Here is a 14,043-nt window from a genome sequence, read left to right on the forward strand (position 1 = left end):
CCACGTGTCTCCACCAGTCAAAGACAGTTTATATATCTAGGTTGGGTATTGGGTTACACATCTGACTGACCATTACCAAACTTATAAAGCCTTTGACTAACACTTAAAAAAATTGTATAAAAGCAAAAAGAAAAAGGGGGCATGAGATAGGGGTTTTCTAGGGAGGGGAAATGGGGAAAGGGGATGGCATCTGAAATGTAAATGAAATATAAAATAAAAAAATGAAAAAAAATAAAGTTCAGATACTACCCAGGACACACACAAAAAAATGTCCTTGTTAGTCACTGTATCTGGTTTTATGAGAAAGATTAGCAACATCAAAAGAAAAAGTCATTCCTGCATATGAAATAATTCTCAATCTGGTTCTCAAAACTTAGAAGCAATTACAAACCAAAAATTAAACTTCAGACTTGGAAGGCTAAAAGCACCACCGAAAGTTGCATTGTTCAGTCTTTTAGCTATTATTCCTTTTTGGTTAGGAAGTTATAAAATGGGTACTGCGTACTTCTTTGTACCTCTTGGGCAAACATTAAGTACTTTGAAATACAGCTCTGTTAGCACTCTGAGAGGGAAGGAGCCCAAGGTCACCACAGGGTTGTTTGCTTTTCTACCAACTGATAAAGGCACTGAGAATGTAGTGGCTTGCTCAAGGTGACACTGTTCAGTATTCGCCATGCTATACAACAACTGACCTTTTGGTCAGAATAAAAGGACAGAAATCAAAAGTACAGTTACGTTTTTAAGCGAGAAGCCAGTTCCCATTTGGGTCGGGGGAAGCCTAGAGTTTTCACAGGCTTAGCCTCAGCAAACTTTGTTTTCTCACATACTTTTGGAGTAAGGATGGGGGGCCTTGTGAAAACTCTGAAGGGTCAAGGCAGATCTGGGAACAGAGGCTACCCTTTATCATAACACTTATGGTACACAAGGGGCCCAGACCATAATCAAGGATTCTGCCTTGTCATTGGTTACCACCAGAAATATACTCACTAACCATATGTAACCATATATCCACAAAATAATAGCATAATTGAATGGAGAGCTACTAGCCAGAAGACGTGAACACAGCCACAGTAAGTGTCACACTGACAACATCAGTGTGACACTTCTGGACCTGAGGTCTCCTGTTGATTCTGTGATGAGGGGTTGAGTAGACAGGCAAGGACCAAGACAGGAGTCGAAGGGGCTTCTTTTAAAGGGAATACGAGGTAAAGCTGGCTTGCCTTTCCTTATAAAGCCTTCTTCTATCAACCAGCCACCCATCCCTCCCCCAGTAAAAACAGGGGGCGGCCTCTAAATGCCAAGAGAATAATTGTCTGTGTTTCACATGCTGAAATTGGCTTGGCAAGCTCTCCACCTTGCAAAGAATACAAAGAGCTTAGTTTAGTCTGTGTGTAAAGGCCTCATGATCATTACCCAAAACATCCAAGGCGACATGCTCGGGGAGGCGAACAGTTCTTTGTTTCCCCCCTAATTGTAAGCGTCTGACATCCATTTATTTACTTACAGCTCCTAGCAGCAGCCACCTCCCTGGTCAACACACACTCTTGGCAGCCCTGAATGCTTTCTAACAAAGGGCTACATGGAACCACACACAGTGGACAGGCAGAATCCTCAAACTCGATGTGTTTCAGCCTCAGAGGACCTGCTGCAGTCCATAGACTTCAGGGTGTGTGAGATCCAGTTCCACTCCACAGGCTAAAAAGTGGCAACACATAGAAAGCTCTTGTCTCATGGAGCTGATACAACCAAAGGCCAGCTCCCCTCTCTGGCACTTGCTCAGTGAAGGCATAAAGAAAACATCGGTTAGAAGACCCAAGTCATGACCCAAACTCTTGGGTCTGGCTGGAGCCATGATACCTTACCATGCTGGCTAATGGGCTTTCCTTGATATGCCTCTGCACTTGTTGATTTCTACAGAGTGCCTGATTTTGTACCCTGTTTCTTCTCAATGCCTAGAATAGCTTGAATGTAAACCATAATCTCTCGCAGCTTCCAGCTGCAAGTGGTTCATGGAACCGGATGGGCCACTTTAATTTTGCTGACAGAGCTGTTAACAGTCTGGTGGAGAAGGTATCTGTTCTAACTTGACATAGGCCATTAATTCTAATGAGAAAGAACTCATGCAACATACAAGGTTCATAGAGCCTGGATGAGATCTGAAGTCAGTAAGAGTTCCTGCTTTGCCACTTAATCATCTCTGTGGCTTGGGGCAGGCTGACTGAACCTCATAAGACTTAGGTTCTTAGAACCCATATTAAAACATAGATTGATCATGACATGAACTCATAGGGTTTCTTTCCAAGACAACTATGCATCTCAAGTGTCCTAGCATGGTCCCTGGAGCTAGTGAGTACTGGGTTACTCCTATGGTGGATTCTGAAACTCTTCACCAACCATCATATGAGGTCACTGTCCTAAATCACTAGCCTCTGTTGTCTTGTTTTGTACAGGTCTAGAGTTTAGTCCTAAATGTCTGCTCCATTGGACTGATCTGACTGCAAAGGCACTGGGGTGACCTGACCTGCTTTGTAAAGGCTGAGGAAATTGGCTGAGAAAGCCAACAATCCTTGTGGGAGACTCTGTGTACTCTAAAAGACAGCTTTTATTTTTGAGGATTTGTACCTTTTTAGAGCTAGAAATGCAGATTGGATTATGAACAAGAAACATTCTAATAGATGCAGGAATGTTTTAACAGACGCAGCACCAGAGCTGTGTACTGGGCAGGAGACCTGTGTACTGGTACTGGCGTTGTGAGTGACCTCAGGCACATAACTCCACTGGGCCTCAGTTACAGAAGGAAGGAGACTGGACATGTTGACCTGACTGGACAAAAAATTCAAAGAGAAGAGAAAGGTTAAATGACTGGCATGATACCACCTCACTTGTAAGAAAAATTTGAACAGGAAGAAATATATAAGTGATGTAGTTTGAAAACATAAAAGAATCTTATGATTTTCAAGAGAGCCCTGATTTAGGCCTGGGAGTATGGCATTTAAAGCTAACTTGAAGTACATGAAAACAATTTTCTTTTTTCTCCTTTATTCCACCAGGATCTGGAAATGATTCTTAGCCCTGTTTCAACCTTAAATGAGAAAAGACTCTTAAAAGAGCCACTGATTTGTAATGGAAAACTGGATAAATCAACTATTTATACTCAAGAGATTTTTATATTTCTTTTTGTCCTTTTTGCATAACACAGAGCTAAGAAAAGGCATGATGTAAGCTTGCCCCACTAGACCTCATCAGTAGGCTATTTATTCTGTACCTACGGCCGAGCTGCTTCTGGGAATGCAACAGTTAGCACACAAGAGCCAAAGAGTACCTCAAGTTAAATGGAGATGGTGAATGCCAGTGGGTCTAGCATAAGCAAGGGAGACTGGGGGTGGGGGTGGGGAAGAATGACAGAGACAGACACAGAGAGACACAGAGGTAGATGGATGGATGGATGGATGGATGGATGGATGGAGGGGGAGCAGGGAGAGTGCTAAGATTTTTATCACTGGCCCAGTGTTTGATGAAGTTATTTAAGCTTTCTAAAATCTAAAATTCGTTACTGGCAAAACAGGATGAATAGATGTCATTTGGTGGTTCAAACAATGTACACATGAAAGATATTTCTTTTAGGTTGGATCTAAAGAGGCATAAACATAACGTATTTGTGTGCTCGATAACAGGGCCCAAAACTGGATGGTTCAAGGAATCAGTTGAAAAACTGTGAATGTATAATAATAGAGAATAATCCTTCTTATGAAAGAATGACGTTGTGACGAGGGAAGGCGCTTTCTGCTTTAGTTCTGAGAAAGAACCAGACCATCCTGGGAGCTGGCTGCATCTGCTAACAAAAGGGCCCCTTTCCTGTCCATGCCACCAAGCAGGTGGTGATGGAAGCCCCGAGCAAGGTCCGGTCCTGGTGCTGCTGACACTGCTCACATCTGAGTCTGCCATGTCTGTCTCGGAACTCTGTATCCCCGGGGATGGCCGAGAACCATGGACTTGGCTTTCCATTCCCTTCTCTGAGCCGAGTCCATGCCACACAGGGGGAAAAAAAAATCAATAGGAGGATATGTGGGTAATTTTCTTTTAATTGAAAATGGGAGAGAAAGATAAAGAGAGCTCAATGCTACATTAGGTTTATCTGATTTTCGATTAGTCTTGGCAGCCGTCAGATAGGTTTAGCACAGCTGGCTGAGTTCAGGGTCTTCAATGATGGTGACTAGGGCAATAAAAAGAAACTTTACAAAAAATTTTTTTGACCAAATCAAATTCCAACAGGATTTCCCCACCTAATCTGGCCATGCAAGCACAGCCTGGCTGTTCTGTGACTTAGCGCTCTTAACGTCTATTTATAGAAAGCATTTTCATACCGGAATCACATTTACCATCAGGCAGATGATATTAGGAACCTAAGCAGCTCTGCTGAGAGCCCTGCACTCTGGCTACAGCTCTGTCCCTTTGCCTGGAGGGGCCTAAGTTTTAGTTTAATGGTTCAATGCAGAGAAAGGTGGAAACTGAAAAGCTATTAGACATGTTAATAATAAATATCATCAAAATATAAGCTATTAAACATATTCAGACTTAAGACTTTGGGTCATCCCCAGCAGTGAGGTAGCACAGAATTGTTCTGCATCATAGGCTGTTGCCTAGTCATCAAAATAAACAATTCACACGTAAAATTTCCCACATGTTTAAATGTAGTTTAAGGAACATAATATTAATAAAATAGGACATGAACCAGAACAAAGCCAATGCTGATCAAATAAAAAGTATAATGGACATTCAGCTCATTTTAAGTGTCTAGGGAGAAGAGTTAACCATGATCAGGGGAAGTGGTACCAAATGTTTTGTAAATTCAGTAAAATTAAAAGGAGACTGCTAGTTTGCCTTTAGGGTTCAATGCCACATCCCTACCTAGCATATTACCATGTGTGTATTTAAACACACGCTCAGCTTCTTGTAGGCTTTGATGACATGAGTTGACAACTTCACTTCATCGTTATCAAGCCTTTTCCTAATTTTGTTTGATTTTACTTTTTGCTACAAGTCTTTTACGCTTATATAAGATAATGCACATGGCAGACTTAGTTGGTGCCTGTCGTACAGAATGGCTACAGGCCACTTCATTATATTCTCAGTATCTCTTTCTGCACTTCTGTCCAGTGGTTTGCAGATGAGTCATCTTTAGCAGGAAGCAGCTCTCACCCAACCAGCTCTGCTGAGGAGGAGGCTCATGACTCAGTCATCCAGTAAATCCTGCCCAGGTTCAACTCCTCTAAATACAAGGGCACCGGCATCAACAATAGGAGTCTTGTGTGCTTACGGGGTGCACCATAAATCCACTAGAAGGTACCATTATCTTCATTTCACAGGGAGGACTCAGGTCCCAGGCTGCAGAATCATCCCCTTGGAGCAAAGGTTTAATCCCAGAGGTTTAATCCAAACTCTACAAATTCTGCACTGAAGCACGTGTCCTGCCATTCTAAAAATGTTAGTAAAGTGGTCAGGAAGAAAAACTAATATTTATAATAACTGTACAATCAAATATGTTTCCGTTTATGTATAATGTACAGAAGGAAACAAATCTTACTAAACACACCAGTGGCTCCAAAGCCGAAGGTTGTGGATTTATGTTGCTAGGAGTTGTGTGTGATTCGGGATCCTCAGGAATGAACACATCGGATCGTACCATGGACACTTAACAATGTTGAACCAGGATCTTCCTATACTATTTTCTTTTATACTTTTATAGCTTCTAAGAAGCTGCAGCGTGGTGATTTTAAGGGCATTGTACATAGATGACCAAATTAGAACTCAATTTTGCTACTATATTTTTTAGAAGTATAATCTTCGACAACCTATTTAATAATTTCAAACTTTAGTTTTCTTTGCTACAAAATCAAGAGAGGAAAAAAAAGTATTGTAATGATTAAGTTAGTTAATTAATGGAAACCATGTTGAATAGGGCACAGGGTGCATGGTTAGCACTAAACAAATGTTAATTATCACTGCTACTGTTATTGTTTCTAAGTCAAAGTACTTTTGGTTACATCAATATTATATTAAATGAAAAAGACCTGAACTGGTTTTTTGAACTTCCCAAGTTATTTTATACAAATAAAATATTATCATCATATTTGTTCCATAATTCACATGTGAAATTAATCATACATTAATACTAAATGTATTTTTGAATAACTACTCAGTTATGTAGAATAACTATTTTAATATACAAGATTAATAAAGTAACTTCAAAAACTTTTATGGGTAAGGACTTTTATTGGACTTGATTTGGTAAATAGAATAAATTTCTATTTACATATATCTATTTCCTATAACTAAATTAAGAAAAAAACCTGTAAATTTTCTGTAGTCCTTCTCTTGCGTTGACACATTCTTACCAAAACACGCCATAATGTCAACTAGCTTAAATCAAAGAAAAACAGACCGAGGTCACTACATAGGAAGTCCAATCTACTTCTCACTGCCAACAACATAGTATTTGTATCCATAGATACAAGACAACAGAGAATCACAAAACTTCAGTGTGGGAAGCCCCAAGACTTCGGAGTTCATCTAGTCTCAGGCCCCAGCCCTGCTGTCAAGGGATCTATTACTGAGCAAGAAACAAAGTAGAGGTCAAGAGGAAGAAGCCTGGTCCTTGTTCCATCTTGAATGATCTTACAGGGTCAACATAACCCAAATTTCTCATGTTGTAAGCAGGAAGTCAGGCCTGCCTAATTAAGGGAAGAACTGGAAGCAGAAGTCAGGTTTCCTGATCTTCAGTCTATGTTCTTAAAGGTCACAATCACATAAAGGAGTTTAGATAGTGTACCACTGCCGCTTTCTGAAAGCAGCAGGCACCATTATTTGGCATCTAGTATTTTAAAAAAAAGTAATTATCCACCAACCCCCTGCAAGCTTTGGGAAGTGACACTAAAAAAATCCTAAACCACCATTGCAAATACATTTTTCTTTACCTCAGTCTGTATCTCTGGGCCATGCACAGATGTATTTAAAAATTGCCAAGAGAAACAATGAAGTCACTGATAGTACAATGCACGAGTATCAAGAAATTCATGCCTTTGTTTTGTTCCTCTCCATAATTACTTCTCATTACTGATCATGCTGTGGTTGTTGGCAGAGCGGGAAGGAAACTCCACCACTGTAAACATGTAGAGACATATTCACTCAACAGACCAGGCCCCTATACAGGCCCCTATACACGCTGGGTCTGCTCTCAATCAATGTGAGTGCTGCCCCATTATTAATCAGCAATCACAGGGCTATGCACCTTAGTTCCCAAACAGACCTGGTAGTCTCAGAAGAAAAACAACAAACTATAACCATGTTTAAAGAACAAAAACCATGCTATTAAAATTTTGGAGTTGTTTTTCTATTTGCAGATTGTCACTGGCTTTCCTTTCTCAGATTTAACTTTGCCACTTAAGGGTGAGGGAAGAGCATCAAGCACAGAGGATACTCAGAGGCTTCTGCTGCAGCTTGGGCAGCCTAAGAAAAAGAGCAGTTTTCATGAGCAACGCTGAGCAAGCTCTCTGCTAAAAGCAGCTTCCATTATGGTGCTATGATGGAAGGACATACTTTAGGAAAACTGATAAGGGAAGAGGAATAGTTATTGACTAATAACAGAATACAAGGTGATTCTTATTCATAGGCAATTGTTCCCTACAGGAGTATGTAATCAAAGAATCTTAAGAATAGAGCATAGAAAGCCTTTAAGAAAAATACAGTTAAAGATGTAAATATCTTTGTCATTTTTAAATTGAATTTTTTAAAATTGTGTAGGTAAGGTGGACTTTTTCAAGTGCATCTGATTTTGTTGTGTCTGCATCTTCCTCCATCCACAAGAGGAATCTGTTTCCCACTCTTGTATCTGGGACTGGCCTTGTGCTGTACATCACTCCATAAAGCAGGGGTTTGAGTTTCAGTTGTCACACTGTTGCCGTGCTGCTCTGACACTACAATGGTGAATGTGGGTCTAGCCTACTGAAGGATGAGAACTAATGTTATGTATAGAAACTCCGTATAGCAATGTGGTTAAAGGCCCAGCATTCCAAATAGCCTACAGCTAGATGCATGTGAAACACTGCATCTTAGATCAATGCTAGATAAATGAAGCTACAGAGCGGGGTGCAGAATTCTGAGTCATGGTGGCCCTTACTCTTGTAATTTTAGAATACTTTAGAACAATGATATACACCTGAGACAGAAGGCTCACAAAGGACAAGGAGCACTCGAGTCTTCCCTGGAGCATCAGGGAAGGTACATCCCAGCAGACAAGAGCGATTAACTGTATCAGGGCTTGGTACAGCTCTGTAGTAGAACAAAGAGTTGGCATCATCCTCAGCAACTCCCTCCACCTATATATACATTATAAGATAAAATAAAAACATTATGCAAAAGGTACAAGATGACCTCGTCATTCGTGTGCAAATGTAATTAAGAGAATAATAGTTACTTTATTTGACTGTATCTAATCTATGTAATAACTGCCTATTGTTTCTACAGTGCAGATGAATGGTATCCTTGAGGTATTCAATAAAATACAATAGCAAAGTAAAATAGAAATGCAATTTACATTTCCTTTTCCCTTTTTATTTTTAAATACATTTTCATAAGGCACATATCACATTAACATACGAGTGCATGAACACCACTAACAATTAAATTAGTTTATGTATAGTAAAATTTTCCATAGCCATATCTCCCACTCATCATAATGTCTACCTAATATGATTTAGTTCCAGTCTCTTCAGAAGCTGAGACAAGGGTTTGTCAGTGTCCAGGTATTTTGAACCAATCCAAGTAACAAAATAATAAAGTATATGTAAGTTATTACACACATACACACACAAACACACACACCTACTTCTGTACCTTGCTTTTCTCAAATAAATGAACCATCCCTGGATACTCAGGAGAGCCAGTGACAACTTCTGTCACAGATCACTGTTCATTGATACTGCACTTACGTTAGGAATTCCCTGTAGCCAGGCAGCAAGCACTATGTCTTTCTTTTTCTTGGTTTTGTACAGTTGTTCTGTATTTGTCTTCAGTGGTATAGCATGTTGGCATTTTGACATCATTTTTTTTTTAAATGTGGACTCAGTGACTATGTGTGTTTTCACTTCCTATATTCTGAAAGTTCTCTGTACTTCCGTGTCCTCACTACACAATGAAGATACACTTCTGTACTTCACAGTGTTCTCATGGGTCTGGATGTAGCATGCACGCTGTTTCACAATGCTTTATTTAGAGGAACAAGCTTCTCTAGTGATACTTTACAACACATATACTTCACAGCTCAAAACTCTACTCTTATATTTTTGTTCTAAAAATATTTCTAAGATAAAAATGCATATGTATTAGAAAAATATTAGCAATAATGTCCTGAGTGACATATTGCTAATAGTGTCTGTTTCATGGGGAAGGGTAAATTATTTTAAAAATCTATGAAGAGAAAATGGGTGAGTAAATGGTATACTATTCACAAAATGAAATTCTATATAGCAAGCAAAATATATAAACTATAGAAAAAGATATAAAGGTGAATTTTTGAAATATAGGATTACAAAAACAAGTTTCAGAAACATATCAACATGCTATATGCGTTGGCTTTTAAAACATGAAAAGCAATACTATATATTGTCCAGTAACACATACTTATTTTTTTAAGTATAAAACATATAAAGGAATGTTCCACCTCAAGTTAAAATGATGACCACTTCTGGAGTGGCAGGAAAGATGATAAACACAGGAGGAGACACACAGGCTTTAGCTGCTTATACAACACACTACATGTAAAACTGTTTTCCCTTACACATAGTAACTCCCTAAAGCTATACAAGTATGCACGGTAGAACCATGGCAGCAGTTAACTTGTATGTTTCTTGCAATACCTCCCCACCCCCAATCTCAGATTTTAAAGAATATTATTGGATACTGAAAGCAAGCACTAGCGATTTAATGATTTGAGATGGGGGGCGGGGGGGGATTCAACTAGATATGGTAGTATATGACTGCAATCTCATTCAGTATCCAGGAGGTAGAGACAGGATTGCCACAAGTTTGAGGACAGCCTGGTCTACATAATGAGTTTTTTATATAGTGAAGATACTTCCTCAACAAAATGAACACCAGAAAGTTATCTGCCTGATGTTAGTTACTGGAGTCCACTATAAGCTTCAATCTAGTCAGAAACCTCCAAGGTAAAATAGCTTTTCTTATTGTCTATAATCTGGCTACCTCATCCTCAGCTATGGAGTTCATATGGTCCATTTCCAGTCAGCTATTCTGCCCAGATGTCATTACTGAACAAACGAGAATATAAAGTGTGAGCTGTGACTTACCTCGTGGATACTTTGAGCTTTGGTGGGCTGTTAGGAATATAGTCAAGGAGTGGGCCTGGATGTTTTTAATAGTAAACTTTGACTTAATAACAAAGTAACCTAAAGTATTCTCTAACAGACGATCTGACCTTCCTTTCTCAATGTGCCAAAAGCTCAAAAGTTAACAAGACAAAACATACTTGTAATAAGTAGCATCAACTTCAAAAGGAAGTAATATGAAGCTAAAGAAAAAAATCATTAGCACACTCATCCTTTCACAGTTATGTTAAGTATGTCTTGATGTAAGTATGCACTCAGCCACAGTTGGAGGGATGACCTGGGTTCTTGTGGTGGAATGTGTGGTGGATGAAGTTCAAACACAGTCTGTTTACCCATGAACATAAGTGGCTTTAATCACAGCAGAACAAGCTTTTAAAATGTTGACTTTAAAAGGAGGAGTGTAAATAAGACCATGATTTATGAATCTGGTAATAACCTTCTCTCTTGTACATATTAGAAAGATCAAGTTTGGGGCTGTGGTAAATATTACAAGAACGTAGCATTGTTAAGGCGTAATAGGTACTTATAAAACTTGTGTCTAGTAAGAGTTACAAATTGTCTTCTCTTCTTCCAGTCCTTGAAGAATGCGTTCCAGAAGCAGAAACCCTGAGGGCTCAGCCCCAAAGCAAATCCCAAGACATAGCAAATTCCAGGACAGTATCCAGGACATGAAGCACAGAGCACAAAAAAAAGACCCCTCTAGTGAGTCAGAAGGGGCCCTTCCATGTCCTGTGTCAGAGAAGTCACATGCTGGCAAAGTCCACCAAACAGAAGACCTCTCAAGAGATGACTTACTATTTCTCCTCAGCATTCTGGAGGGAGAACTGCAGGTCAGCAGGGCTGGGGCGATCCCTACCACGATCTAAGGGGAAGCCCGCTTATGCATTTGGTTTGCTTGCTGCTAGAGAAATTGATAGCTGTGATTCATATTCATGTATCTCCAAAAGCAAAGCTTGACTACACAAACAGATTTTCTTCTACCAACTCAAAAAAATAACTGTAATTAATCACATTTAAAAGGGGGTTGTCACCATGACATAAGATCGGCATGCATGCTGTGAAAGGACACATCCTCTGCTCACAGGCTCATCTCAGTAATCATGCCAGATCACCTCTACATTGGTTTAAATAACAATGAGCATTCTGTATCCGAAGTAAACTAGCTCCTCAGCATCGTCTATCATTTTATTTATATAAAAACCTAAAAACAGCTGCTCACTTCCTAGCTTTTGAAAGCCCAAATGATGGTTCACTAAGGGGTATCACATCCCCTATTGGAAACCAATGAAACAGCCCCCGAATGTAGTAAAGTGATTATTTTGTAAAATACTGTTAACTGTTAACATGTTTAAGTGAAGTGTTAGAAGGCTGAAGAGACATGGTTTGGTCACCTTTTCCACAAGGTACCAAATATGGCTCACTTATATTTGAAAGAGCATGCAAAATACCATTGGCTGTCACAAGAGACTGTGTGCTGAGCCTGGGAGTAGATAAGCAATCTTTCTGAAATACTGTTTGTTCTTCTAGGCTCGAGATGAAGTCATAGGCATTCTAAGGGCTGAAAAAATAGACCTGGCTTTGCTGGAAGCTCAGTATGGATTTGTCACTCCAAAAAAGGTGTTGGAGGCTCTCCAGAGAGATGCTTTTCAAGCAAAATCTGCCCCTTGGCAGGAGGACATCTATGAGAAACCAATGAATGAGGTAAGCACATCAGGCATGGACACTCAGAAGGCAGAGAAGCAAGCACACTGTCAGCCAAGAGCCTGGGCCTAGCGAGTGGTCATGATATGTATGCATCTCCTTGAAAGGAGTTCTTCACAATCAGGAAGTGTCCAGATGCTCTAAAAACCTACCCAAACAGATATGGGGGAGAAAGATAAATGACAGCTAAGGTGCTTCCACCTTGTCATGTTTCCTATTTCTTACAATCACACTGAAACATAAAATGGAAGAGCTCACATATGGGCAAAATTTGAAAGCATCTGTACTTCTTTTGCGGGCTTGACGACTAACCAGACTATAATAAAAAGCAGATCCAGTTCATTATCAAGGTTAAAAAAGTGAGGTATTATGTCATACAAAATTTGATCATTAAAAAGAAACTATCTAACTATCCAAGAAACAGAGTTTTAGATGATGGGATACCTCTTCTTCAGACACTGACAGGGAAGACCGTTCTCCTACCCACTGGATCCTGTGGCAGCAAGGGTGAGGAGCACAAACATGGCCCTTGCTGCCTACAGATGAGATGTTTCTTGCTCCGTTTTCTTGGTTAAAGTTTCTAAAACTCTTGACATCCTTCCTTTCTTATTCTTCTATTTTCCTCAGAGACCTAAATGGAAATTTTCATTTTTATAAAAGGAAACAGCTAAGAATATGAGTTAAAGCTGGGAGAATGAAGGCAAGTTTTAGACAAATTACCCCCTCCCGCCCCTTTGCTCTGGCAATCTAGCTCAGGACTGACCTCTAATGCTCTTGTCTTGGGAATCTCATGAGAGAAGACTACTGTCTTGCCAAATTCTGAAGTAGTTTGGTCATGTGAATGTGCTTTTCTAAGTGGTAAGGATGAGACCACCCAAAGTCTGTTGATTTATGCCTTAATCCAAATCTTAAACAAGAAGAACTGAGGCTGCATGCAAGTCAACAATGCTGGAACTATCCTGGCTCCCAACATGCCTCTGCTAGGCCTGACAAACATGCCAACTACATGAGGTACAGAGTAAATCCATGGCCGGTGAAAATACGCTGAACAGGACTCATCAAACGGCAGCCCTGTCCCTGTAAAGTGTCTCTGAATGTTACTCCTGTTCTCTTCTGGCTTTACCAATCCAGCATTCTTTAATGGCCACTCCTACAGATATCACTCTACCTACCAACAGCCACACACAGCTCTCACAGGGTGCCCCTATACGTTCTGCCAATGTTTCTATTTCATGGTTTCTACTTCACCCTTATAGATTTCTTTGTCCTTGGCTATCAGTTTCCTGAAGCCCACTTAACTAATTACATAGCTCAGCTGTCTGTTCTCCTCTATTTAATAGGTAAGAGATGAGATATCCAGAAAATAAAGGGGAGTTAAGGAAGAGAGGGAGGAGAGTGGACCATTATGACTACAGATCTTATATATAGTCTGTATCTTAGTCACACAGTAGGAATCTGCATGAACAAAACCATGTGTCAGATAATGTAGAAGGGGCTTATCTAACTCTTAAAGCATAGTAACAGAGAAGAACAACTTCTCCTTTTGGAGGATGTGGGATGAACGCTGATCCCAAATGACAAGAGGGGCGCGTGAGCCTGAAGAAACAATAAAACAGATTCATGGTACAGTGCGAGTAAGAGGGTACAAAGACCAGAAACTTTGAAACTTCGTGTTTCTTTTTAACTTGGAGTTTTGTATTAGAAGTCAATATTGCAGTTGATGCCTCAAGTATTGCTAGTTCTTTTAAAGTCATCACAGAAAATGTAACATTTAGACTCTCAAAGATACTTCAATAAAAGTACCAGTGTGTAAAGACAATTCTTAAAGTATTTTGCAGAATTTAACTGAACATACTACTTTACTCATTCGCTTAATCAGTATTTACCGAAAAGCTAATATATAAAGATTGTCATGGTTGCTGCCTCCAGGATGCTTCCT

General features: G+C 39.8%; 2 protein-coding genes across 4 annotated transcripts in view; one reads left to right on the top strand and one right to left on the bottom strand.

Moving 5' to 3' along the window:
* Positions 1–14,043, bottom strand: part of Cmss1 (cms1 ribosomal small subunit homolog) — a 302,972-nt gene that overhangs the window by 197,252 nt on the left and 91,677 nt on the right. The gene's annotated exons all lie outside the window — the stretch shown is intronic.
* The window catches only part of Filip1l (filamin A interacting protein 1 like), an 86,043-nt gene continuing 82,977 nt past the window's right edge, over positions 10,978–14,043 (top strand). For both annotated transcript variants that reach the window (XM_076943030.1, XM_034514827.2), the window contains exons 1-2: positions 10,978–11,233; positions 11,931–12,104. In XM_076943030.1, coding sequence (XP_076799145.1) covers positions 10,988–11,233; positions 11,931–12,104 — 420 coding nt within the window. In that variant the 5' untranslated portion in view covers positions 10,978–10,987. The remainder of the gene's footprint in view (positions 11,234–11,930; positions 12,105–14,043) is intronic.

Source organism: Arvicanthis niloticus, chromosome 12 (genome assembly GCF_011762505.2).
Source record: "Arvicanthis niloticus isolate mArvNil1 chromosome 12, mArvNil1.pat.X, whole genome shotgun sequence".
NCBI classification, from domain to species: domain Eukaryota; kingdom Metazoa; phylum Chordata; class Mammalia; order Rodentia; family Muridae; genus Arvicanthis; species Arvicanthis niloticus.